The sequence below is a fragment of the Heliangelus exortis genome, chromosome 23, assembly GCF_036169615.1.
Source record: "Heliangelus exortis chromosome 23, bHelExo1.hap1, whole genome shotgun sequence".
In the NCBI taxonomy this organism is placed as follows: Eukaryota; Metazoa; Chordata; class Aves; order Apodiformes; family Trochilidae; genus Heliangelus; species Heliangelus exortis.
The window spans coordinates 4,282,708-4,294,367 of NC_092444.1; the positions used below are offsets into that span (position 1 = coordinate 4,282,708).

General features: G+C 46.2%; 1 protein-coding gene across 1 annotated transcript in view; it reads right to left on the bottom strand.

Annotated features, from left to right (window-relative positions):
* NOC2L (NOC2 like nucleolar associated transcriptional repressor) overlaps positions 1–11,653 on the bottom strand; it is a 41,512-nt gene extending 29,859 nt beyond the window's left edge. Inside the window, exons 1-10 of the mRNA XM_071767380.1 lie at positions 11,581–11,653; positions 11,298–11,459; positions 10,118–10,289; positions 9,455–9,571; positions 8,698–8,815; positions 7,405–7,495; positions 5,977–6,055; positions 3,972–4,082; positions 1,956–2,069; positions 1,436–1,624 (exon numbers count right to left, since the gene is read on the bottom strand). Of these exons, the coding sequence (XP_071623481.1) occupies positions 1,436–1,624; positions 1,956–2,069; positions 3,972–4,082; positions 5,977–6,055; positions 7,405–7,495; positions 8,698–8,815; positions 9,455–9,571; positions 10,118–10,289; positions 11,298–11,459; positions 11,581–11,600 (1,173 nt within the window). The 5' untranslated portion in view covers positions 11,601–11,653. The remainder of the gene's footprint in view (positions 1–1,435; positions 1,625–1,955; positions 2,070–3,971; positions 4,083–5,976; positions 6,056–7,404; positions 7,496–8,697; positions 8,816–9,454; positions 9,572–10,117; positions 10,290–11,297; positions 11,460–11,580) is intronic.
* Positions 11,654–11,660: the final 7 nt, after the last annotated feature.

The following is an 11,660-nucleotide window of genomic DNA, read 5'->3' on the forward strand; positions in this document are numbered from 1 at the left end:
TTTTTGTTGTTGTTGAATTCCAGAGTAAAACTGGCAGTCAGCAGAGCTGAGAACAAACTTCCAGCTCTGTTTTTCAGCCAGACTTCATGGTTACCAGCCAAAACAAGGCTGGCAGGGGGAGGTGTGGGTCAAGCCTTCCACTAACCCAAGAGATCCCATTTTCAAGAATGTTTGGGCAACACCCCACTCTCCCTGCTTAAAGCAGCCCGTAGTGCCAGATTAAATAAAAGCCTGAAAAGTGCAGGAATCCCCCCTTAAGGACATCCTTTCCAAGGAGTTCTGCAGTCCCACATATTCCCCAGACCTGCACAAAGAAATTTCTGAGGCTGCACTTAGCAAGATGTCTCAGCTTCAATGCGTGTTTGTTTCAGACAGAATTTCAAGGAAGGGGTCACCTCTTTTGTATGGCTGAACCAAGATGCACAAGTCCTGGAACAAGGACAGAAAACTTCAACTGCAGCCACTGGCCCAGACCTTGCAGCAGAGATTGAAACTGCAGGTGGGACTAGTAAAGCTCTCCCAGCTCTCACCAGGTCACTGAGATGTACACCAAGCAGCTCTGTTCTCAGCTTTCCTTGCCCAGAACAGAGAAGCAATCTGCTCTTCTAATTATCTTCCACAATCACCCACTGCTCAATTTAAAGTAATTGGCTTATTACTTGGATTTGTATATTTTGGTTGTGCTGCTGGCATTTTAAGTTCCTACAACCATCCCCCAGCTGTGAAATCCAGTGGATTTAGGTCTTGTCTGGGCCAGGACTGAGGGTGTGAGAAGCCAGTGGAATCCAATTAGGGTCTATGCAGCCCAGACTTCATTTATCTCTGCTTATTTATCCCCAGATAATGTTCAGACATCATGTCTGAACAGCCAGGAGATTTAACTGGTCACCAATCCTGCAGTGTTTGGGAGCAGCTGAACAACTAATCTATAGGGGTCTGTTTTGCTAAATATGAATAAAGCCAGGATTAGCAATCTGACTCAGATTTCTGAGGTCAGACTGGAGGTGGCTAAACCAGGGCTGCTCCCAAAAGGTCTGAGCTGCTTTGTTCAGTTAAGTCCTTTAAATAGTATGGAATTCACTGGAAAGATGCACACACTCAGCTGGTTCCTAAGCTTCTTTACCTTGAGGTTTTGAGCAACTAAGACTGCAAACAGCAGCTTCAGAGTGCAAAAAGGCTGCTCAAGAAGAACACAGAAAGCACATCACCAACTCTTGCAAGCTGGGGAGAGAAAAGTGACTTGAACCCTGCAGTTGGCTTTCCTGTCCTTCCCTCCTGAATTCTACACACAGGCAAAAAATGCCATCTCTGAAGCTCCCATCCCCTGGCAAGAAACCAACTCCATGGCACTTGATGAAGCAAATAGTGACATTTTAGAGAGATTACCAAAAGCTCCTGTAAGTTTTCCCCTCCTTGCCCACTGCCAGGGCCCTACCTTCTTCTTTATGGTCATGGCACTGCGCAGGTGGATGGCCAGCTGGCGGATGTAGATGAAGGCATGTTGGTAAGAGGTGTGTGTGTCCAGGGCATACATCTCTGTCAGGGACCTCTGCATGAAGTTGATCATGGGCAGAACGTTGGGAGAGGTGAATCTGGAGTTCCTCACAAATGCAATGTACATTTGCTGGGCAGGAAAGAAGAGACAAAACAATCACATAACCTTTTCGCCGCTTTTTTTATTTTTTATTTCCCTACCATTCTCCTCCCACTTATGTCCAAACAAGGGGTGAAGTGTTCCTTTTATAAACCAAGTCACTCCAAAGGAATATTCCTCCAGGATAAAGGGTAGTAGTAGGAAGCAGGGTATTGCTCTGACCTAAAGCAGAACTTCCTTTATGGAGGTCACCAGCACCATCTCCAGCACCCACCCTGCATAACAGAGCTCATGCTCTAAAATCTTAGCATAAAACTTGAGAAAGAAAAGCTGCAGAGTACAGCAGGTACTTGAGCCTTACCTTGAGCAGGGGACTTAGGTACAGCTCTTTCTTGTGGCGACAGATCTTGTTCAGCACAAGGAAGGCCAATACTCTCACTGTTTCCTCACCTGTGCTCCATAAATTAATTGTTTGCTGAAACAGAAAATGGAAACATTCAGGTAAGTGAAGGGAAAAAAAGCTTCTTCCTGGTTACATAAAAACACCTCCTACACCAGCTAGAGAGGGGTATGTGTAGAGGTCTGGGTTAGCAGACAGCCTCCCACTGATGTGTAAACTCATTAATCTGAGTTTTACACATCTCTACACTGCATAAAGCAATTATATATTGGTCTCTGCCCTCTTATAGATTTTGTCCTTCCCAGGCCTGCCTGCATTTGCCTGGTCAGAATACAGATTTATTTGGACATGGCTGGCCCTGTCAGGAAGCACTCGATTCAGTAGGACTGCAGTCATGTATCCAAAAACCTTATCTGCACTGATGAACTCTAGAGGAAACTGGAAAGATTGTAGCTGCAGGGCTGAAAAAGCCTACTAGAAAATCCCACCCTTCAGATGAGAGGTGTAGCAGCCTCCCATCACTCGACACCACTCATTTTATCATCAAAGGCTTCCAGCCTCATTTAAATGTCACCCTGCAGCATTTCATCTAAATGTCACCCTGTTGCCCTCTTCTGCTTTTCTCCACCTCCTCTGTTGTTCTTAGTGCTCAGCAGTTGTGACTAAGTTCCTGCAAAAATATTCCACCCCCAGCTCCTGGGAGTGAATACTGCCACAGATACACCCAGGCAGCAGTTACTCCACCTGCAGCGAGGAAGCAGAAAGCTTCCCCAGGACACCTCTGTGTCACTTTGCAGCTACACACAGAGCCACATCCCCATAGAATCATGGAATGGGCTGGATTGGAAGGGACCTCTGGGATCATCAACTCCAACCCTTGATCCACTCCCCCCGTGGTTCCCAGCCCATGGCACTGAGTGCCACATCCAGGCTCTTTGGAAATATCTCCAGGGATGGAGAATCCACCCCTTCCCTGGGCAGCCCATTCCAATGCCTGATCACCCTCTCCAGAAAGAAATTCTTTCTAATGTCCAACCTAAACCTCCCCTGGCACAACTTGAGACCTCTTGTGCCCTCTTGTCTTGCTGAGAGTTGCCTGGGAAAAGAGCCCAACCCCCCCCTGGCTCCAACCTCCTTTCAGGGAGTTGGAGAGAGTGATGAGGTCTCCCCTGAGCCTCCTCTTCTCCAGCCTCAACACCCCCAGCTCCCTCAGCCCTTCCTCACAGGAATTCTGCTGGATCCCTTCCCAGCCTCCTTGCTCTTCTCTGGACCTGCTCCAGCACCTCAATCTCCTTCCTGAGCTGAGGGGCCCAGAACTGGACACAGAACTCAAGCTGTGGCCTCCCCAGGGCTGAGCACAGGGGCAGAATCCCTTCCCTGGACCTGCTGGCCATGCTGTTCCTGAGCCAGCCCAGGATGCTATTGGCCTTCTTGGCCACCTGGGCACACTGCTGGCTCATGGTCACCTTCCTGGCAATCCAGACTCCCAGGTCCCTTTCTGCCACTCTGTGCCCAGCCTGGAGCTCCCCATGGGGTTGTTGTGGCCAAAGTGCAGGACCTGGCCCTTGGCCTTGTTGAACCTCATCCCATTGGAATCAACCCAACTCTCCAGTCTGTCCAGGTCCCTCTGCAGAGCCCTCCTGCCTTCCAGCTGATCCACACTTCCCCCCAGCTCAGTGTCATCTGCAAACTTGCTGATGATGGACTCAATCCCCTCATCTAAATCATCTATAAAGATATTAAACAGAACTGGGCCCAACACTGATCCCCATGTCCCCACTCCCCTCAGTGTGAGCATGCTTTGTGGCACCCAGAGGGACCGCAAGAGGAGCAGGAGTCCTTTCCAGGACCAAAAGAAAAACGTGGGAAGAGGAGTAGAAGAGAGCAAACCATCAGGGAATGCAGCCTGAATATCATGAAAAGGGATAAAGAAAGTATCTCAGGTGGATGTGACACATCATGGCAATGTCACCTTACCTTGAGGAGTGCACGGCACTGCTTGGGAAAGGACAAGTAATAAGGCACTGTGGAAATGACATGCTGAAGGACTGCTGCAGCAACTGAGGCTTCTGTTAGACAAGAGAGGAGCTACGGAGGGAAACCAAGACATGAACACATTGAGCACGCAGCCTTCATCACCAACCACCTGTGTTTTGCTCTTTCCAAATATCCCTGTGTTACCAGAGGACTGGAAGAGCAGCCTCTCCTAAGATGATCAAACAAAGCCCCAAAAGCTGTACTGGGAAAGGAGCAGACACATCAGGTTAAATAACTTCCAGAAAAGTTCGACCATCCTGCAAAATGTGAGCCCAGGACTTGGCTGGTAATGACACCTGAGCTCATCACAATCAAACCTGATTTCTGTCTACTGCAAGAGCTAAGTCTGCATGCAGCTTAAGTCAGTTTCAAGACAGGATGACATCAGTGCCTCTGACATCACACCACAAATGGTCAATGCACCATGGAGAAACCCTCAGTCTACACAAGGTTTGGCAACAGACCCTCTGAGCTGTATTTCACCAGAAATTCTCTAATGGGAAGCTGGAATACTATTGGATATGATGAAGTTAACTCCAGATGAAGAAAAAAGTTAGACAAACTATTTAATAAAACAACATCTTGGTATTTCCAGCTCACCTGGAGCCAAACTTTGAGACATCTGCAGTTTCTAATCTGAAGCCAATGGTAAGCTCAGCCACTTCAGTGTGAGAGGTTCTGCCTGCTGTAGTGCCTCCTCTTGGCTACCATCAGAGCTGCTGGAAGCAGAGACATTTTTTCCTACTTTTAAACTTTCCTCCTCATTCTTGCACTGCAAAGATTCTGGGCTGAGCAGGTCTCCTTTGCCAAGTCCCTCACACACAAAAAGAAAAGGAGAATGTGATAGTCAGAAACTACTGTGCCAGAAAAACTGTAGTGCAGCCTGGGAGTGAGGGCACTCAGAGACACACAGAGGGCCAGGGATGACTTCACTGCAACTGCATTGCCAGTTTGTCCTTTCTTACTGCAACCTTCTGCTGGCAAGAGGCACCACAACTTCAGAAAAAAGCTTTACTGATCAAATGCTCTTTCTGCCAAGTCATTCTGTCAGCTTAAAGCTAAGAGATACCAGCACTTTCTTTTTCTTTCCTCATATCCTGCAGCTTCTGAATAATGATTTTCAATGTTTTTGTTTTGTTGTAAGTATGGCAAATTTGGGGATGCAAATCTCAAAAAAAAATTTAAATTGAGGCAGAAATTTCCTTCAGAAATAATTTGTGAATTGTCTCAAACAGTAGGCATCAGCATCTTTGGATGGATGGGATATCCTAGTGGGATGGAGCATAATTGTATTTGGAGATGTCATTTGTGAGGTCAACATAATATCTCACCATTTACTGCAAGAAGTAGGAAGTTCATAGCAAAAAAAAATGGAATTAAAGATGCAGAATGCAGGAGCACAGCACTACAAACTGCTTTAAAGCCCACTGAGTATTTTTCAGACAAATCATGAAAGAACTGCCAGAATGTTAACCTAGACTTTCTTTACTGACTACTTACTTTGGTCCACTCATCCTTTGGGCCTCTAAATTGTTAGTTAGACCACATACTTCCAAAACAAGACAGGGAACTGGACAAACACACAGATCTTAGATACTAAAGGCTCTGAGACTCAGCAAGATTGCATCTGCTCACTGCAGTCTCAGCCAGCAAGTTTTATTTATTCTCCACTACAGCAGAAAGCATGGAACCCACTATCCAAAGATCCCGGAATTGTGATGCCCAGGAAATCATCCTCCAACTGGAGGAACTGTCTTTTCAATGGGAAAAGAGGTTACACTGTTCCTTGCCTTATTAAACAACTGATTGTTGGGCTCTCCTTTTAGCACTGCTGTTTACAGATGCAAAAAAGTCCATCTGCCTCATTTCAAAATAACCTGGAAAAGAGCCCAGGGATGCACAGACTGACCCCAGTCCCACAAACATGCTGGATGGAAGTTCTTACCTGGATGGTACAGCTGAGGAACACTTTTATGTCCTGTCTAAGCTTGCTCCAGAGTGGGCTGGTAGAAGGGAGAACCAATCTGGAATTGAGCAAGAGTTGGGTTTAGCTCTAAGAAAACCCCACCAAATAAATTTTGAGCAGAACAGAGCGAGTTCTCTCGCTCAGTCTTGCCATGGAGTAAAAACCACTGCTTGCAAAGCAAGAAGCAACAAGTTTGTCACAGGTGAAAAGGAATAATTCTACTCTGCAAAACCTGCCTGGAGCACAGCATTAGAAAATTCATTTCAAAGAACTTCCCAACAGAGTCTCAAATCTCTGGAAGTGTGATACAGGGAGCTGTGACAGCCAGAAAGCTTCCTGGAGACCTGAATCCTTTACACTTCCAGTCAGATGTTCCACAGACACTGCCTGAGAACACAGCAGGCTGACTTTGGGGCAAAAAAAGTCTATTTTTAGGATTAAACTAGTTTCAAGATTTTCTCAGTCTCTTCTAAACTTCTGTCACTGCACTCAGGAAGCAGTGCCCCCAGGGCCATCCCAAAATGCAGACACAGTCAGGTCTGGAGAGGAAAGAGGTTGGTATTTACACAAAGAACTGGAATTTCCTTCTCAGACTAAGCACTGCTGTCAACAAGGAACCCAGGATGTAGACCCCTTTTCTCTTCATCTGTAACAGGGAAACTAAAAATAATTGCCAGAAAAATGGACTGAAATGTACTGAAAACACTTCTGAAAGGCATTCATTTCTCACTCTACCCAACAATGTGAAAAAGAAGAGCTATAACTATGACTCAAGTAACAAAACGTTATCCAGATGAAACTCTGGGATAAAAATCCAGCAAGAGTTCAGACTGGTACTTAAGAGCTTCCAGCACCTTTCCCAGTTGCTACTGGGTAAGCCATGCTGATACCTACTCAATTATGGGTCCAGCCTGAGTCTGAAATTCTTTGAGCACCAACCCATGCAAAAGGCAGAGAATTTCCAGCTCCCAGCCAGCAGCTAAGACCTCAGAACTGTTATTCCTTCTCTCTAGTCAGACCACACTGCATCACCAAATGTGGTACAGAGGTACTGCACCAATGCTGCTCTTCTGGCAAAGAATTTATTGTCCTGTTCTTTGCACAGCTGGATCCTTTTTTTCATTCCACCTATGCTCTAACTCAGTGTTCCTGAGTGCAAGCAGATACAATTCCAGATCTTCTGTTGAAGCCACAAGACCTCTGCAAAAGGCTGGAATCTTAATACAACAGAGGACACACTTCTGGTGAAGAAAGGAAGACTCTGGGTAAGATCTCTGTGAATATAATCAGGCAACTTGTGCTTGGGAAGAGCTGCCCCCTTTTTCCAGCTTCACAGCCAGGTTGTGGTCCTGAAAAACCCAGAGCAGCTTTCTCTTACCCACAGCTCTCAAATCTCCTCAGACTTACTTTAGTTTGTTCTTTGGGGTTTTCAGAAGCAGCAGCTCCTGCAGGTAGCGGAAGAGGTCCCGGATACAGAAGGACACAAGGGCATTGAACACTGGTTAAAAAAAGTCAGGAAACCATTTATAAATAATATTCCATACATGCCTGGTTTCTCAGCTCCCCAAGAAACTGAAGCCTGTAATTGTCAGAGCAGAACTGCTGTGCTTCCACATGCTTCTGGAAAACCTACATTTGTCTTACCCTAGAATTTTTTATCTGAACAGCAAGATTACAGCTGACAGCTTTCTGGCAAAGGGACCTCTCTTTGCTCCCATCAAGCACAAAACCAGCTAGACCCAGGACTAGGAGTCTGTACTACCAGCAATGCCCCAAAAACAGAGTAAGAATGAAAGGCACTTTTTAAAAAATAGAAAAAAAAAAGTCACATGAACTGACATGTGAATTCTTTGTAAAGTCTTGCACTAAAGAATGAGATTTTACCAAAAGCAATGAAAGAGACAGAAACAGTACACTGCTGGGCAAGAAAGGATTAAAGAGAACACATGGGTTTAGAGCAGTCCCTCCCCACAGTGCCAGTTCCAGATGGCACACAACAACAAGCTGATAAAGCACAGGCAGAAGGGATCAGCTAATTCAGTGGTAAAAGCAAGCAGGCTGCAGGTCACAGTCTCTGAGACACTGACCAAGATGTTTCCCTCTCAGCCATTCTGCTGAGAGTCTGAAACAAGACTGTCTGCAAAACCTTATGCAAAAGGAAGCTAGACTGGAAAGAGGTTGCACCTCTTTTGTCCTACAGGCATGAAAATCCTGTGGGAAAAACCAGACATGCAGAATTTTGAGAGGTCCTGGCTAGGGGAATGTGAGCTTGACAGTGCAACTGAGCTCTGGATTGTTGTGAGGTTACAGAATATATTGGAATGACTTCAAACAATCTTGCAGGATTAAGCTCTAAATGAGAACAGCTAAAAGCTGCAGCAAAAGTTGTCCCAAAAAATATGCACTATGAACCAGTACCTAACTTTAACTGCACTCTAGGAAGTCTGGTGACTGAAGGGTGGGACTCTCCTCACAGCCTGCAAGCAGAGCTGCTCCAGGCATGCACACCAGGAGCTACACCCACTCCCTGGGACACCAGCAAGGTACCACTGAATGCTCTCACCACCAGGAGGAAGATAAGCTACTTAAGTGAAATGAAGCCTAAGAAAGGGTAAGTTAAGTCCCACCAGAACTTATCTCCACCTTTCCAATAGCAAAACCTTCCCTTCTCTCACAGAAGTAGTAAGGTGATCAACTCACCTGAAGCATCAGTGACTTGAAACTTGCTGGGATCAGCCCCATGATCTCCTTTGGTGGTTGCTACAGCTGCTTTGAAGCCTTGAGTGATTTCATGGAAAAGTTTTGGTGTTAAGTTTCTCTGGGGAAAGAAGAAAAGGGGTTGTTGAGGAGCAAAAGCAAGCAATATTCTGAAACTCTGAAGCACAACTGGGACAGGAGTATTGGAGTTCATTCTGATTGCTAAACCAGCTCCATCCTATAATGCCAAGGAAAAAATGTCAAAGCAGTGCTAACAAAATGCTAATAGCCTTCACCTACTCTAAAAAGGGCTTCTTATTGGTTGGGGGTTGAGAAGCAATGAATCAACTGCAAGCAACTATCCAATCTGACCTTTCCCTCCCCCTCTCAGTCAGCAGTAAGCCATTTCATTACAACTCAAAATATGACTAAAAAGTTCTCAGAGCTGCCAAAGGCAGATTGCTCATCAAGAGAATGACAAATCCAAAGTTTACCATTCTGACCTCTTCTGAACTGCCCAGATTTTTCTATCTTCTCCCTCAGCTGGAGTGCAAGCACTCCAACCTTGCATCCCAAGAAAAATTACAAAGGCAACTCATGCTGAAGTAGCAAAGAGGTCTATAAGCATGACCTTGTAAGTAGGACATACATCCTCTTTGTAGGTTTTTGTGAAAAATGAACAAATTGAAAGTTAATCTCTTAGAAACAGTAACACATGGGGAAGAATGTTTAAAGGAGAATGCTCAAGTGCCCTGCTCACCTCTGCACATTTTTTCCATCGTTCAACCATTTTCAGGCTCACAGAGATGAGACTGACTCTCTTCCGTTTGACTTTTTCCTCTTCTTCTTCATCTTCTTCATCTTCATCACTTGCTTCCTAGAGAAGTCAATACCAAGGCTGAGAAAAGGCTTCTACAATTCTGGCCCACCTCTATCCCCAAGTAGCTACTGAAGAGGAAAGCAGCCAGTGGTGAATTCTATTAATGCTGCTATCAGCACTTTGTGTAAAGCACTGATGAAATTGTGCATTACAAATTCCAAAAAAGCTACTTAAGCCCTGCAGCTTTGTTACATCAATACAACTTGCAAGAACATCAAACATCAAGAAAAAAAAAAACATATCACTTGAGACACAACAAGCTCTCATTGGGAAAGAAAAACCAAAAACAGAGCCAAAGAGAAGACACACTCTTAGGCTCTTGTCACAATCTTTAACAAACTCCTCCTGCTCAGTTCAAACTCACAGCTGATTTCTGGATTAAAAAATTGTGCACCTCCTGGTGACCTTTTAGGAAGCCCCTCTCCAGCCATCTGTGCCACTGTGAGCCCAAACATACTTGGGCCTTGCATTCAACTCAAATACTTAACATGTCAATAATTGAAATAATAATTGATTTCTGCACTCCAAAATAGGGCCTGGTACCTCCAGTGTATCAGGTGGTACATGAAACTTCTCCTCCTCCTCCTCAGAACTGTCTGAAGCATCAAAATTCAGCAACGTGCGATCGTTTTCCTCCAAAAACTTGTAAAATTCAGGATCTTTGTCCTTCAGCCGGGAGAGCTGATCTTTATGTTCAGATGCCTTTCCCTTCTTCCTGGCAGATGAAAAGTGACATGCATTTATTCATTGCTCAGAACTCTGCTGCAAGAAAAAACAGGCAACTTATGGGCACTGAAGCACACGTGGGGCGAATGGGACTGATGAGGGATTGCTGGGGCATTTAACACCTGCAGCCCATAAAAGACCTGTTGCAGAGGACTTGGGAAAGGCTATTTTCACTCAGCACTAAGAAGCCTTCATAGCAAACTCCCAAGCTGTCTTGGGGTACTGATAAGAGGTCACAAAAGCACCTTGCAAAGCCAAAAAAAAACCAAAACCAAAACCAGAATTGTTTCTCAATTTAATAGAACCATAGCATGGTTTGGGTTGGAAGGGACCTTCACAGTCCAGCAGTCTGACCTCTCAGCCATGGGCAGGGACATCTTCAACTCAGCCAGGTTATAGAATCACTGAGTTTTCAAGGCTGGAACGGACCTTTAAGATCATCCAGCTCCAAACCCCTGCCATGGATAGGGACATCTCTAAGATCAGGTTGCTCATAGCTTTGTCTCACTTGGCCTTGAGCATTTCCAGGCATCTACCACCCCTCTGGGCAACATGGGCTTCAGGACCCTCATTAAAAGAATTTCTTCATTACATCGAGGCTGAATCAATTTAAACCTTTTAATTTAAACCATCACCCCCTGTCCCATCACTTGCAGGCCCTACTAAAATGCTTGTTCTCCACCTTTAATATAATATTCAAAAGCTGCCACAAGGAAAACTTTTTTTTCTCAGAATTAACCCAGCAAGGGCTTCATAAAGAACACTGAAGCACAGGGACACTGAGAAATCCGACGACGAAAGCTCAGTAAAATCTTATCAGCTCCTAAAAAAAAAAAAATTCTTTGGCTCTTCATGACGATTACCAGAGCTGAAGGGCCTCGCCACCACTTCCTACCTGCAGATGCTTTCAGGGGGCGCAAACACACCCGAACCGGGGACAGACCGACCCGGTTCTGTCCGAACTGTCCCCAGAGGAGCCCTCCGGGCCCTCTCTCACCTCACAGCCGCCGGGCCCTTCCCCTCCGCCGCCTTCCCGCTCCGCCGCCTCCGGGCCGCGGTTCCCTTGCTGGGCCTGGCGTCCTCCTCCTCCGAACCGCCCTCAGGTTCCGATCCAAACCCGGCCGTGAGGAACTCATCCACGCTCAGCTCCCCCAGGCTCCTGCGGAGAAGAACAAGAGGGGGTTTAAAAAACAAGCTCAGCGACGAACCGGGCCCATAGCACTGGTCCTGTCCGCTACCGAACCGGGCCCAGCGGTACCGCATCCCGACCCGCTTCCCACCTCTTGCCGGCGGCCGCCATGCTGCCTCCCACATGGCCCCGCTTCCGCTCCCGGGCTGCAGCGCGGCTGAGAGGCGGCCC